Raw genomic sequence first — 13,825 nt, forward strand, 5'->3', positions numbered from 1 at the left:
CCATCAGTTGGAATGGGACATAGATATGGAAAAAAATCTTCTTCTACACACTGAGTATAAAGTCATCTGGGGTTTAAAATCATGTTAAGATCGTGTCTTGAAAAATAAATCATTTCTGTGGATTCTAGTTCACCACTGAAACCCATGAGTTCCTAATAGAGACATTTTGTTTGTTTATTTATTTTGTAGTGGTGAAAAATAAACTCATGACTTTATCCATGCTAAGAATGCTCTCCACAACTCTTGAACACTCACAGTCATATGATGTAGATTTGTATTTAGAAATTTACCAGAAGACCTGGGAGCAGTCTCCCCACACCCACAGCCATCCCCCCTACAACATCTCTGACCACCTGAGCCTTGGCCCTGGCTGCCCCTGGAGAGGTGAGTGTCTGGGTCAACGGCTGAGGGTACAGCTCTCTGGACCGTAGCCCACAGAGGCACATCCCGTGCCCCATCTCCACCCAGCTAGACACCAGGGACCTGCCACGTGCAGCCATGCCTTACCGCATCTCTGGCCTCTGGAGCCTTGGCCCTGGATGGCCCTAAAGAGGTAAGTGTCTGAGTTCCTAGCTGCACAGCCATGCTCTTCTGCTCTCCCTGTCCTTGCCCATGGAAAAATATCCTGTTCCCCACCTCCAACCACCAAACCTCAGAGACCTCAGAGCACCCTCGATGCCTACAATCATCTGCCACTGCACCTGTAACCACTGGAGCTATGGCCCTGACTGCACCGGGAGAGGAGCCAGCAGAGCCTCATCAGCATCTACCAGAAGCACAGCCCCTACCAACTCCAAGAGGAAGAGTGACCACCTAAGCCATAGGCCCTACCTGCAGCAATTGGAGGAAGAGAGACCACCTAAGACACATGCCCCACCTGCATGCACCTCTTGGAGGAATAGATGGGTGGGTTCCAAGGCAAAAATATATTCAACAACTGAAAGAGCAATATGGAAACACCTGAATCTAGTGGCCCTATAAAAGGAAGACCTAAACGTCCTAACCCAGAAGAAGCAGAATAAAACGTCCTTAAATACAACTTTCTGAATATTATAGAAACTCGAAGAGAAAACAAAAAAAAATCCCTTAAAGAAATGGAGGAAAAGACAAACAAAAAAATTGGAAGAAATCAATGAATCTCATAAAAAAGCAAGAAAAATCATGAAAAAAAACAAACAGGTGAAATGAACAGTTCAAACCGTTCAAGACTTGAAAACCAAAGTAGTCAATAAAAAGAACTAAGGGAATTTGGGAAATGGAAAATCTGGGTAAATGAACAGGAACTACAGATGCAAGCATAACCATCAGATTGCAAGAGATGGAAGAGAGAATAGTAGTTGAAGATATGATAGAGGAAATACATTCGCCTAAAGTAATTGTGGAGAGGGGGCTTGAACTGGTCTCGCACTGTAGTCAATCTGATGAAAGCAGATGCAGAGATCTACAGCTAAGCACTGGGCTGAGTATCCAAAGCCCAATCTAAGAGAGGGAGGAGTGACAATATGGAAAAAAGGGTCAAGACCATAATGGGGATACCCATTGAGACATTTACCTGAGCTAATGGGAGCTCACCTACTCTAACCTAAATCGGAGGGACCAGAATGAGACCAAAGTAGGCCCTCTAAATGTGGGTGACAGATGTATGGCTGGGGCAGTCTGTGGGACACAGGGCAAAGAGACCAGGATTTATTCCTACAGCTTGTACTGGCTTTTTGGAATCCAATCTTTTTGGAGGGATACCACGCTCAGCCTAGATATAGTGGGGATGGCTTTTATCCTGTCTCAAAGCAATGTGCTAGAATTTGTTGACTTCCCATGGGAAGACTTACCATCTCTGAGGAGTGGATGGGGGTACGACAGGGGAGAAGGTGAAGGGGGTTAGGGAGTGGAAACTTGGATTGGTATGTAAAATGAGAAAAGATTTTTTTTCTTTAAAAAATGGGGGGGGTGGAAGTAAGGGGAGATGGTTAAAGAGAAGGGAGAAGGGGAGAATTGTGGATAGCTTGGGGGAATGGAATGGGGGGAGGGAGGAAGGATGGATATGGGAGCAGGGAAGTATATATCTCAACTAAGGGAGCCATTTTAGGGTTTGCAAGAGACTTGATTCTAGAGGGGTTCCCAGGACCAAGGAGAGGTCCCCAGATTGTTCCCTGGGCAGCAGAGGAGAGGGTGCCTGAACTGGCCTTGGCCCATAACCATACTGATGAATATTTTGCATATCACCATAGAACCTTCATCTGGCGATGAATGGAGATGAGACAGAGACACATATTGGAACACTGGACTTAACTCCCTAGGTTCAAATGAGAAGCAGCAGGAGGGAGAATGTGAGCAAGGAAGTCAGGATCAGAGGGAACCTTCATCTGACAATGGATGGAGAGAGACAGAGACCCACATTGGAGCACTGGACTGAGCCCCCAAGGTCCAAATGAGGAGCAGAAGGAGGGTGAACATGAACAAGGAAATCAGGACCGCGAGGGATGCGTTCACCCACTGATACAAGGGGACTGATCTAATGAGAGCTCACCAAGGCCAGCTGGACTGGGACTGAACGAGCATGTGATCAAACCGGATTCTCTGAATCTGGCTGATATGGGGTCTGACTGAGAAGCCATTGACAATGGCACTGGGATTTGTTTCATCTGCATGTACTGGCTTTTTGGGATCCTAGTCTGTTTGGATGCTCACCTTCCTGGACCTGGAGGGAGAGGGGAGGAACTTGAATTTCCCACAGGGCAGGAAACCCTGACTGCTCTTAGGACTGGAGAGGGAGGAGGAGAGGGAGTGGGGGGAGTGGGAGGGTATTGGGAAGAGGAGAGGAAGTGGAAATTTTTATAAATAAATAAATAAATAAGTAAATTTTAAAAAGCATAAACAAATGTCTCTCCCCTTTCCACCACCCCCTTCCACCCCCATGCTCCCAACTTTTGTCTGGCGATCTTTTCTGCTTCCAATTTCCCAGAGGATCTATATATGTTTTTCTTTGTGTTCATCTTATTGCTTAGCTTTTCTAGGGTCATGAAATATAAGCTCAATGTTCTTTGTTTATGGCTAGAATCCACTAATGAGTGAGTACATACCATATTTGTATTTTTGAGTCTGGGTTATCTCACTCAGGATAGTGTTTTCTATTTTCATCCATTTGCATGCAAAATTCAAGATGTCATTTTTTTTTACCACTGAGTAATACTCTAATGTGTAAATGTGCCACACTTTCTTTATCCATTCTTCCATTGAGGGGCATCTAGGTTGTTTCCAGGTTCCGGCTATTACAAATAATGTTGCTATGAACATAGTTGAACAAATGCTTTTAGTATGATTGGGCATCTTTTGCGTATATTTCCAAGAGTGGTATTGCTGGATGTTAAGGTAGGTTGACTCCCAATTTTCTGAGAAACTGCCACACTGATTTCCAAGTGGTTGCACAAGTTTTCATTCCCACCAGCAATGGGTGAGTGTTCCCCTTACTCCACAGAAGAGGAGAGTTGTGGAGAGCTTGGGGGAATGGGATGGCTGAAATGGAGGAAGGATGGATATGGGAGCAAGGAAGAAGATATCCTAATTGGGGGAGCAATTTTGAGGTTAGTAAGAGGGGTTCCCAGGAGTCCACGGGAATGACCCCAGCTAGGACCCTGGACAGTGGAGGAGAAGGTGCCTGAACTGGCCTTGTTCCATAGTTAGACTGATGACTGACTATCTTGAATATCACCATAGAACCTTCGTCTGGTGACAGATGGAGATAGAGACAGAGACCCACATGGGAGCACTGGACTGAACTCCCAAGGTCCCAAGGTCCAGATGAAGAGCAGAAGGAGGGAGAACATGAGCAAGAAAGTCAGAACTGCGAGGAGTTTGTCCACCCACTGAGGCAGTGTGCCTGAACTAAAGGAAGCTCACCAAGGCCAGCTGGACTGGGACTGAATGAGCATGGGATCAAACCGGACCCTCTGAATGTGGTTGACAATTGGGGTAGACTGAGAAGCCAACGATAATGGCACTGGAATTTGTCTCTACTGCATGTACTGGCTTTTGGGGATCCTAGTCTATTTGGATGCATACCTTCCTAAACCTGAATGGAGGGGGGAGGTCCTTGGACTTCCCACAGGGCAGGGTACCCTGCCCTCTCTTAGGATTGGAGGGCGAGGGTGAGGGTGAGTGGGAGAGAAGGAGGGAAATGGGAGAAGGGGAGGAAGTGGAAATTTTGATTGGTATTATTTATAAAGTAATAAAGTAATAAAAAATAAATAAATGAATTAAAAAATATTGAAACATGAATACAGGAGTTAATCAAATATTGTATTCCTATTTAATTGTTTTGAGACAAGGTCTTAATATATCCCCATGGTTGGTACTATGTAGAACAGCTTGGCCTTGAACTCACAGGAATCTCTCTGCCTCTGACTAGCAGGTAGTGGGATTAAAGGCATGTGTTTCCATACCTTGGTCAAACTGATTTGAAATTTGATTATGCCATGTTCCTTCTGAATTTGAATCAATAATTTTTAACATATATGTTGCATATGTTCTTAACAATGTTATTGATAAAATCACATATATAGGATTTCAAAAAAATAATATACCAGACTAGTGCACGTGGCTTTTTATAATATCTTCAGCAATCTATCATATAAATGTAATCATACAAACTTTACTTTCGTAGGTGCATTTTCATGTTTTATATCTCTAAAATAAAGTTCAATATTATCTCCATATGTGAGAACTATGAACAAAATTCTTCAACTTTTAACTCTATTTTTTCTTGTTTGATCTGAAATCCAGCATATTATCATTTATAAACTGAAACAATACAGACACATTATTGTTTTTGCTTTTTCTTTACTAGATTTATTTCAAAAAACTGCAAAAATGATTATTTTTGCTTTATTTCCTTAGTAAGTAATCAAAATGCAGTGGTGTTGACATTTCAGCATGTGACAAGAACAAACCAAAAGCAGCTTGAGCGGTGGCACAGCGGCTAAGAGCACCTAAGGCTCTTGTACCAGAGGACCCGGGTTCGAGTCCCACCTGGTGCTAATAGGGATCGATAAGCGATCAATACTGAATCGCTATCGATTAATAATCGGAAAAGAAAGGGCAAACCAAATTTTATACACTTTTGCTATGTTCTTACAATGCAGTGTTTTCCCACTTCAAAATGTTAAGAACATAAATACATTACTAATTAGTTGGATTTATATGCCTCTTTTTTGTAGATTTTGTATACTATCTTAAACAAACACGCTTTTGTCTGTATGGTAATCACATTTTGGAGTGCCAAATATGAAGGACTCCATGTACGTATTCTCTATACAATATTATAGCAATTGTGGCAACTCTAATACAAAATTGGCAGCAGAACATTCTAACAAAATCATGTATATCACAAAGGAAGAGTTATGCATGTGTCCTAAATGTTTTCCTAAGCTAATACAATAGAAGGTTGTCTCGATCTGATGGTTCGTGGCAGGTGGATGAAATTTTGAATAGGCTAGTTCAAGAATGGCTCCAGGTCAGGTGGTAGAAACTTTAGAGCAGGCTGATTCAAGGATGCAGATCAGTATAGTCCCACTCCTGAAGGTTGTATAGGGACTCAGGCTCCAGCTCTCTGGTTCCATGCTTCGTGAATTGAGAGGGTACCCTCCGCCACAAACTCTTTACCATGTTCTGCCTTGCTGAAGTTCCAAAGCAGTGCAATTAAACAAGCGTGGTGAAACTTCTAAAGCAGGGAAACAAACTTCTCTTCCTTACTAGAGTCTATTATGTCAGGCATTTTGCACAATGACAGAAGGCAAACATCAAACAGATGTGAGAGAAAACCACCAAGATGGTAACATGGAAACCTTGAATTCTGCTGAGAAGAGATTGAACATCATAGAGTCCACTTTGCCTTGAACAGAACATGTACCAAAAACAAGGGAAATAAAATGGGGTTCAAGAGGGTAAAACAACATCATTCTATGCACTAATAAACTGTGAAGAAACAGATAAGCCACAGAAATATTCAGTCTCCGAGTGGCTTTAAGAAGGAACCTTGTCTTGTTTGTTTGTTCATTTTTGCTGTCTACAATAATATCTCAAACCAACCCTTGGTAAATGAGTATGAAATAAAGAAAAACTGAAGAATTACCAAGAACAATAGTCTAGAGACACACAGACTCTCTGAAATCCCTCCTTCTGCTTGCAAGTTATTTTCTATAGAAATCAGCCACATATCATATTCTTAAAGTGTATTTTGCTTCAATTTAAAGACCTTATATACTCAGTCTATGGGGTCAAGAGAAAAACATTTAATATATAAAGGGAGCATATCAAGGTGAAATTATGTTTGACCATAATTTTTAAGAAACATTTAATAATTAAAGAAATTAAATAATTAAATAAATAAAGAAACTGTGTTGGATAAGTAATCCAGGATAAGTAATTTATTCAGGATAAGTAATCCAAGTCATGTCGCTCCTCCCTGCCTCTTGTACCATTTGTTTCAATTGTGCTTGCACATTAGCCAGTTTCTGCCAATCTAAACTGTCATGGATTTGCCATCGCCCATAGCAATGCACAGGAATAGGATAAATCACGTGCTTAAGCTCCATCAAGGGTGTTAAGTGCTCAAGGAGTCTCATAAGCATGGACATGCTAACTGGATTACAGAAAAAGTTGAGCACTTGGAGATGGGAACAGTGAGTTAGTGCTGGGATGAGACCATAAAATGCAGAATCTCTTAAAAGGCAGTGATTAAATTCCAGATGTTGCAAGGTGCCAGAAACATAATTCAAGAGGTTAATAAGGGGCTCACAATCTTCCCAGCATATTGGATTGTGGCTGATATTCAGCAGCTTTAAATGCTTGACTTGAGGGCACTCAGCTAAAAACTTGAAATCTTTGTAAGAAAGTTCGCAGAACGTTAGATGTAAGAAATCCAAACTGGTTGGGAGGACTCTGCAGGGAGAAAACAGAAAAGCATTTCTGAAAACTGAGGACTAGAAGAGGAGAACTCTATCTGTGAATCTAGAACAAACTGTTTTGTACATCAGCAGCCAATTATGTGAGCTTTCATACACTTAATTAGTTGTGGGTCTGTGAGAGATACTTTACCACCCTGGAAAGTAACATTTTAACCTTGACAATATGTATAACATATTATAAAGTTGTGTGAAAAACTTAGTGAAAATACTATCTACTTAGGAATTACAATGTAACCAAAGTGGGAGCTAGTTCACCTGCTCAGAAGTGAGGGGACAGAAGGAGCAACCAACTGGAAGCTCCTTTTGGCCAGTCTATAAAAGCCTGCTGTTGTAGATATTCCTACTGCAAGTAGCCTTTAAGTTACCCGCCCACTTGGGCGTGGCCTCTTAGACTATTTATGTCATGTGAAGCAAGCATTCACCCTCTTTTCAGGCTGTGGAATTCCGTTGCTGTTCCCTGTTGCAGCAGAGGATTTTGATCTGTGAGTCTACCCCTAAATAAATAACTCTCTATTGTACTCATTTCTGAGCTAGCGTGGAATTTAAGCGTCCTTCTTCAGACAGCCTCTCCAATCGTGGCCTGAACCTTAGAGATTTTCCTCATGATGTGATATTACAGTCTATGGGTATATGAATCTGTCCACCTGTGCCAGAACATAAAGTCTTTCAATTCCACCTCTTTATCTCTCAATGGCCAGAGGAGGGCTGCATTTTTCTTTTAACATTCGTGTTTCTGGAATGAGCACAGTGTCAACACATGCTCACCTGACTATTCTTTTGTAATCCCATTTTTCTACTCAATTACAGAAAGATACCATTCCATGGCTGTTTTAAAACTTCCAGCATAGCCCATACTGAGGCAAAAGGAGAAAGGGTTATGGGAATCTTGAGACTATCTAAGAATTATCTCTCTAATCTTAAAACCAGAATACTATTGGAAATTCTGCATCAACCACATACCCTTACCTCAGGACAGTTTCAAGATGATCACTGATGTCGAAAGAATCAAAGTTGAGTTCATTAAGATGGTCCATAAACCTAAGCTGTGAGACAAAATTCTGAAAGACTTTCCCATTCAAAGAACTGCAAGTGACTTTAGACAGACAAAGTTTTCTCAGGTGCACCACCTGAGCAAGAAGGTAGGTAATCTCCCTCAGAGAACCCTTAAATACTGACAGGTGATCAAGGCATTTGAGACCTAGACGGTTCAGGGTGTTTCTATTATAAACACTCAATTTATCGATTTCCAAATCTCGGCAGCACAGGTGCAAAGAACCTGAACTCTGTTCCACTTTATTCAGAAGCAGAGCCAAATATTCACGTTCTCTTAAGATATTACCACCTCTGAGGGAAATGTTCACTATTAATTCCATGGGCAGATTAGAGGGTTGAACCTCAGGTTCTGAGCTTGCATTTCTATACTGGGCCCCCATCTTCAAGATGGAGTGCTCAGAGTGAACACAGGAGAACAAGCATGCAGGTGACTTAGCACTGATCTCTGGGCAGATGATCTTGCAGCCAGAATCCTCCCTTAAATCTAGAATCCTCAGTTTCGAGCTCCTGTAGGGAAAAGAGAATATAGAACACTATGAGGTAGAAACATTAATATAACCAAGTAACATCAATGACAACATGTAGTGACAAAATCATCTTTGTTTTTCTTTTTGTCATTCCATACGTTGGCTAACAGCAAAACCTTGTTATGCAAATACCACATCCTTTACTCTTTTCTATAATCGATTAACGTTTATAATGTCTTGAAATTTGTCTATGAAACATGTCATACACACATATATGTGTGTGTATATGTGTCAACAGGTGAGCATATATATACATATATGTATGTGTGTGTCAACAGGTGAGCATTACTCAACTCTACTACAAAATTAAAGCCCTCTATAAGACATCAAAGTTTTTAAGATAACCTCAACTGATGTACCAACCCCCTTACATTGATTTTCTGCATTCATTTTTAACTAACTTTGAGAGATTATCTGATCCTCTCTTACAACAGATTCCAGGATAATGTTTCACTCTCTTACCATATACGTATTATACACATTACTATTGAAAAGCTGAGTTCTTGACAGTAACACCTGAAGACCATCAATCATGTCTTTCAGTTCCCTGTGTTTCTTGTATGCTTAATTTTCTAATGTGGAGACAAAACAGGGTCGAGTCTTTACCGTTGCTGTCAGTGTCTTCTTTTACCCATTTATTGAGGAGACAGCAGTGAACAACAGACAAAATTATCACTGAAAAGCACCCACTATTTTTCTTTTATTTGCCACCAATCCTCAGCAGTCTTAGTACTCATGACTTTTTTTAATGAAATAATAACACCATAATGCAAATCTGTCAACAGTGCCCTCAGTCACATACATTCCATATCCAATATTGTAAGACACTTGTGTGCAAAGTGACCTCAGGTATTGAACTTACAGTCTCATATTCTTTATCACTATGTGCACATATTACCTTTGAAAGAGTAGCAGGCTGTGGTGTAACCTCCTGTGTCTTAACATGACTCTATCATACAGGGTCTTACCTAGAATCTGGGTCCTGGACAGGTATGATCTGAAGACATTTCACCATGGCTGTCAGGAGTTCACGATGGGGTCCCTGCACACTTAAGGTGCCGATATGGAGACAAGTAAAGGGCCAAACCTGTATCATTGCCTTCACTATATTCTTATGCACACCCTTAAAGGCAGCAGAAAGTAGTGGAACAAAAAGTTCCTTTGGGATCTCCTTGAGAGCGTGAATGGCTGCAGGCTCATTACTCAGGAGTTGATGTATAGCAAGATCCAGGAGTGTGTTTGTTTTCTTGTTGTCCATCTTAATGAACCTGCATAAGGGTGAGAAACATTTAGAAAACTTGACAGATATGCAGAGTCTTCTTTGCAACAAATGTTGGCACTATAGATAACTATTTGTAGAATAAATAAATAGTAAAACAGCCACTTCTAGATTGCTCTAATTATAGGCAGAAGAAATTGGTTTTTGAGTGTATTAAGGTCTATTTGTATATGAACAAACACATAACAACCCCCTTTACATATTTATGAACAGATAAATATGTATATGTGAATAGAAATGAGGACTAGGTGAGCAGAAGTCACTTTTGGTCACCTAGCTTCCGGACTCCTGATGTCAATAGTGTATAAGCCATCACAAAAGAAATGGTAAATTTATACAAAAGTGACAGCATCATCATTGTCTTGGAAACAGAAAATGCTAAGACATCAAATTAACTGTGATTAAAGAAGAAAAATGCCATTATAGCCTTTGACTATAGTTATATTTAGTTTATGATCTACCTAATAAAGTTTATCTGAACATTCAAGAGAAGTCAAGCACTGGAGAGCTCTTAACTGTATAAAATCTTCAGACTGAAAAGAGAGTGAGTTTCTGTCTCATCCTGCCTTATATTCGTCTCTAGTGTTGGTATTAGAGGCATGTGCTGCCACTGTCTGGCCTCTAAGGCTAACTAGTGTGGCTGCTGGGATTGAAGGTGTGTGCCACCACCTGTATGACTGACTCCTGTGGCTAGCATTGCACTCTGATCTTCAGCCAAGCTTTATTTGTTAGATCTTCAGCAAAATATCACTATACATGACCTGCCAAATTTGGTCACCTTTGTGACATGTGAAGACACACCAATTTCAAATGACATGCATGAAAGGAGAAATAAAACTGTACAGCCTCAGCCACTAATATTTCTAAAGAACCCAAAACCCAAACATTGAGGAAAACTGCTTCAACAAATGGATTTGGTAAAATTGGCTAACTAGATCTAAATGAATGGTCATTCATTCCTGTCCCTCACTCCTCCAAAACTAATTCAAAATAGATCAAAGATCCTAATGTACGGTGGGACACATTCAAATCTCTGTAACAAAACATGAAGAGAACATTTGAAGATATAACTATACCATAACCTTTCTGAAAATAGACTGTGAAAACATCTCAGAAAATAAGAATTGATGAGTGAGATTGCGTGAAATAAACAACCTTCTGCAAAGCAAAGGAAATAAGTAACTGTGAAGAGGCAGACATCGGAATGGCAACAATGCTTTCCCACTATACATCTGACATGTTTAATAGCTACACTCTATAAAGAACTCAATATTTAATCATCAAATAAAGGAATCACCGAATAAAAATGAAAAATGCATTGGGCAGTTCTCACAGGAATACAAATGGCCAATACATGGGTTCTGCATTTCAACCATTAACATTAAATATGTGTTCATCAAAAGCGTACTGAAATCATACCTTCTCTAAGAACAAATGCTGAGGTCAGTGTAGGGAAAAGGAACAGCTACACTTTGATGCTGAGAATTTAAAGAAGACAAATATAACATGTGTTTTCTCATATTCAGTATTAAGCTTAAATACCTATTCACACACATATATGCAATATATAATATATATGATATACATATAATGGTTCCTTACTTATATTGACTTTATTATGTTCTTTGGTTCTTCACTTATCTTACTTTTTCTACAATATTTTACTCCACCCAACAGTCCTCATTTTACTTTTATTACATATATATTATATGTATTAAAACATATTTATACATATATGTATGTGTATGTGTATAAGTGTCATAACCAAATGCAGTATTGTGCACATAATAAATAAATTTTAAGTGAGACATATCCAAATTGACAGGGATTTGGGAAGTATCTCTAAGAATCTTCAAATATGTTAATTTTCAAAGTCCAGTGAAGACTGAAGAATTGTCCTCCTAGAATTGACTACAGAGAAATGATGACTCAATTCACTGAGGTATCTTGAAAGGAATCTTGGATAACAATGACAATATTATTTGAATAAATCATCAAATTCAAATGAAATATGCAATTAACTTATCATTTCAGCAATGCTGATCTTCTTTTTGGTAAATTTTTAGATACCTAAGTTGTCTACGCAAGGCAAAACTAGGTGAATATTTTCTCGTGTGCTTAAATCATTTCATAATTTAAAGGATAATAATAGGCCATGTTCTGAGATACGCAACTGTAATACCACCACTATGAATACAGAATAAAGGATCATAAAGGTCAGTGAGTTGTTGCATAGCAAGAGTGTCTGACAAAGTTCCAGTACATTTCCAAAGTTCCAGAGCTCATTCTACGAAATGAAAATCACACTCATCTTTCACAGTTATGATACATAGGTACATGAGCATTTACTTGCTCTTCAGACGTGAAAACCAAGTTAAAATGATTATTGTAGAAAGAAAAGCATATATATATACTCAGTTCAGTCCTTACAGTTTTAAAGGACTCACATATAAAAGATATCTCAGTGCATTATCCCGGGTTGAAGAAAAATTCCCAATCCTCGTTACGGAGCTGTGGAAACGCCCCCAAGTTCTTCTCAGAAATATAAATCTTTGAAGAGGAGGAGGAAGGATGTATGGAGAACTTTAATGAAAGAGTAGGAAATAGCTAGTCACATAATTGAAGCTAGCACCACCTTAGGAGAAACCGCTATCTCCTCAGAAACTGCCACCTCGAAAGAAACACATGCCACACACGATCAATTCAGAACAACTGATGGTTTGTTCACGAAGAACATAGAGAAATCCCTATGCCTTGGCCATTTAACTCCAGTTTAACTTATTTAAAGAGACTACTGTAGCTTACCTATGAGCGAGGATCCGTTAAATCCTCTGACTTTCAGTGTCCTCAACAGTAACAGTCACTCATTCGTCAAGATTTGTTCTCTAGAGTCGTGGGGGACGCTAGAGGCTTCATGGCAACTGCCACCAGCAACGGCTCCTTTTCCTATTTAAAGCAGCCGTTGGAGAATTCTGATTGGCTCCTCAGAGGTCAGCTGAATTGTCTCTAGATCCTTCCGCTATGCTGTACCGTGTGTCGCATTTTACAGCAGGTTCAGAGAATGTATCCACCCGCCTCCCAAGATATTCTTATAAAAAAAAAATCCTGATTAAAAAATAAATCCATAAGTGTTACATAACCACTGTCTTTACCGTCTTTACCCGGTCCAGTCTCAAACTCAAACAATGCACATTCAGAGTTAGTGGGCACAATAGCAACAGTTTTTCATTTAAAACTGAATGATCGATCACTTATTGGAAAACATGATTCTACCTTAGAACTCTATTTTCTCTTGATAAAGAAATTTGTCAAGGTGCCTGTAAGTCAAAACACATTTTGGGAAGCTAGACAGGATAACTTCTTTAAGACAGAACTGAGGAACAATAGGACACAACACTTCCAAAATTAAACTATGAAGAACAACAGCAAACAGTAGATGAAATGAGTCCTGATCAAGGTTTAAAATAAAAGGTGGCCGGATGGTGGTGGCATGCACCTTTAATCCCAGCACTTGAGAGACAGAGGTAGGTGGATCTCTGTGAGTTTGAGACCAGCCTGGTCCACAGAGTGAGTTCCAGTATAGGCTCCAAAGCTACAGAGAAAACCTGTCTTAAAAAAAGAAAATAAAAGAAGAAGGAAAGAAAGAAAGAAAGAAAGAAAGAAAGAAAGAAAGAAAGAAAGAAAGAAAGAAGAAAGAAAGAAAGGCAAAAGCAAAAGATGTTCTGATCTCTGCAGGGAAATAATTTTATTATTTATCTTTATAATTCAAGAAGAATAGAATATTCATTCATCTTAAAATATTACTGTCAAAAGAGATGATATTTCCTATGGTGGTTTGAATAGGAATTGTCCCCAAAGACCCATGTGTGTTATTGCTTGGCTCCCAGAGAATGGCACTATTAGGAGGTTTGGCATTGATAATGTAGGTGTGGTCTTATTGGAGGAAGTGTGTCATTGTGAAGGCAGGCTTTGAAGTTTCTTTTGCTCAAGTTAGGCCTAAGGAC

At 39.7% G+C, this 13,825-nt stretch overlaps 1 protein-coding gene across 1 annotated transcript; it reads right to left on the reverse strand.

The window, feature by feature from the left end:
- Positions 1–6,407: 6,407 nt before the first annotated feature.
- Positions 6,408–12,747, reverse strand: LOC125403660 (melanoma antigen preferentially expressed in tumors-like). The gene is made up of 4 exons (XM_048439198.1): positions 12,627–12,747; positions 9,511–9,810; positions 7,929–8,522; positions 6,408–6,936 (listed from the first exon to the last, which is right to left on the reverse strand). Exons 2-4 carry the CDS (start codon positions 9,798–9,800, stop codon positions 6,423–6,425), a joined length of 1,398 nt encoding a protein of 465 aa, XP_048295155.1. The 5' UTR covers positions 9,801–9,810; positions 12,627–12,747; the 3' UTR covers positions 6,408–6,422.
- Positions 12,748–13,825: the final 1,078 nt, after the last annotated feature.

Source organism: Myodes glareolus, chromosome X, assembly GCF_982192425.1.
Source record: "Myodes glareolus chromosome X, mMyoGla1.1, whole genome shotgun sequence".
Lineage (NCBI taxonomy): Eukaryota > Metazoa > Chordata > Mammalia > Rodentia > Cricetidae > Myodes > Myodes glareolus.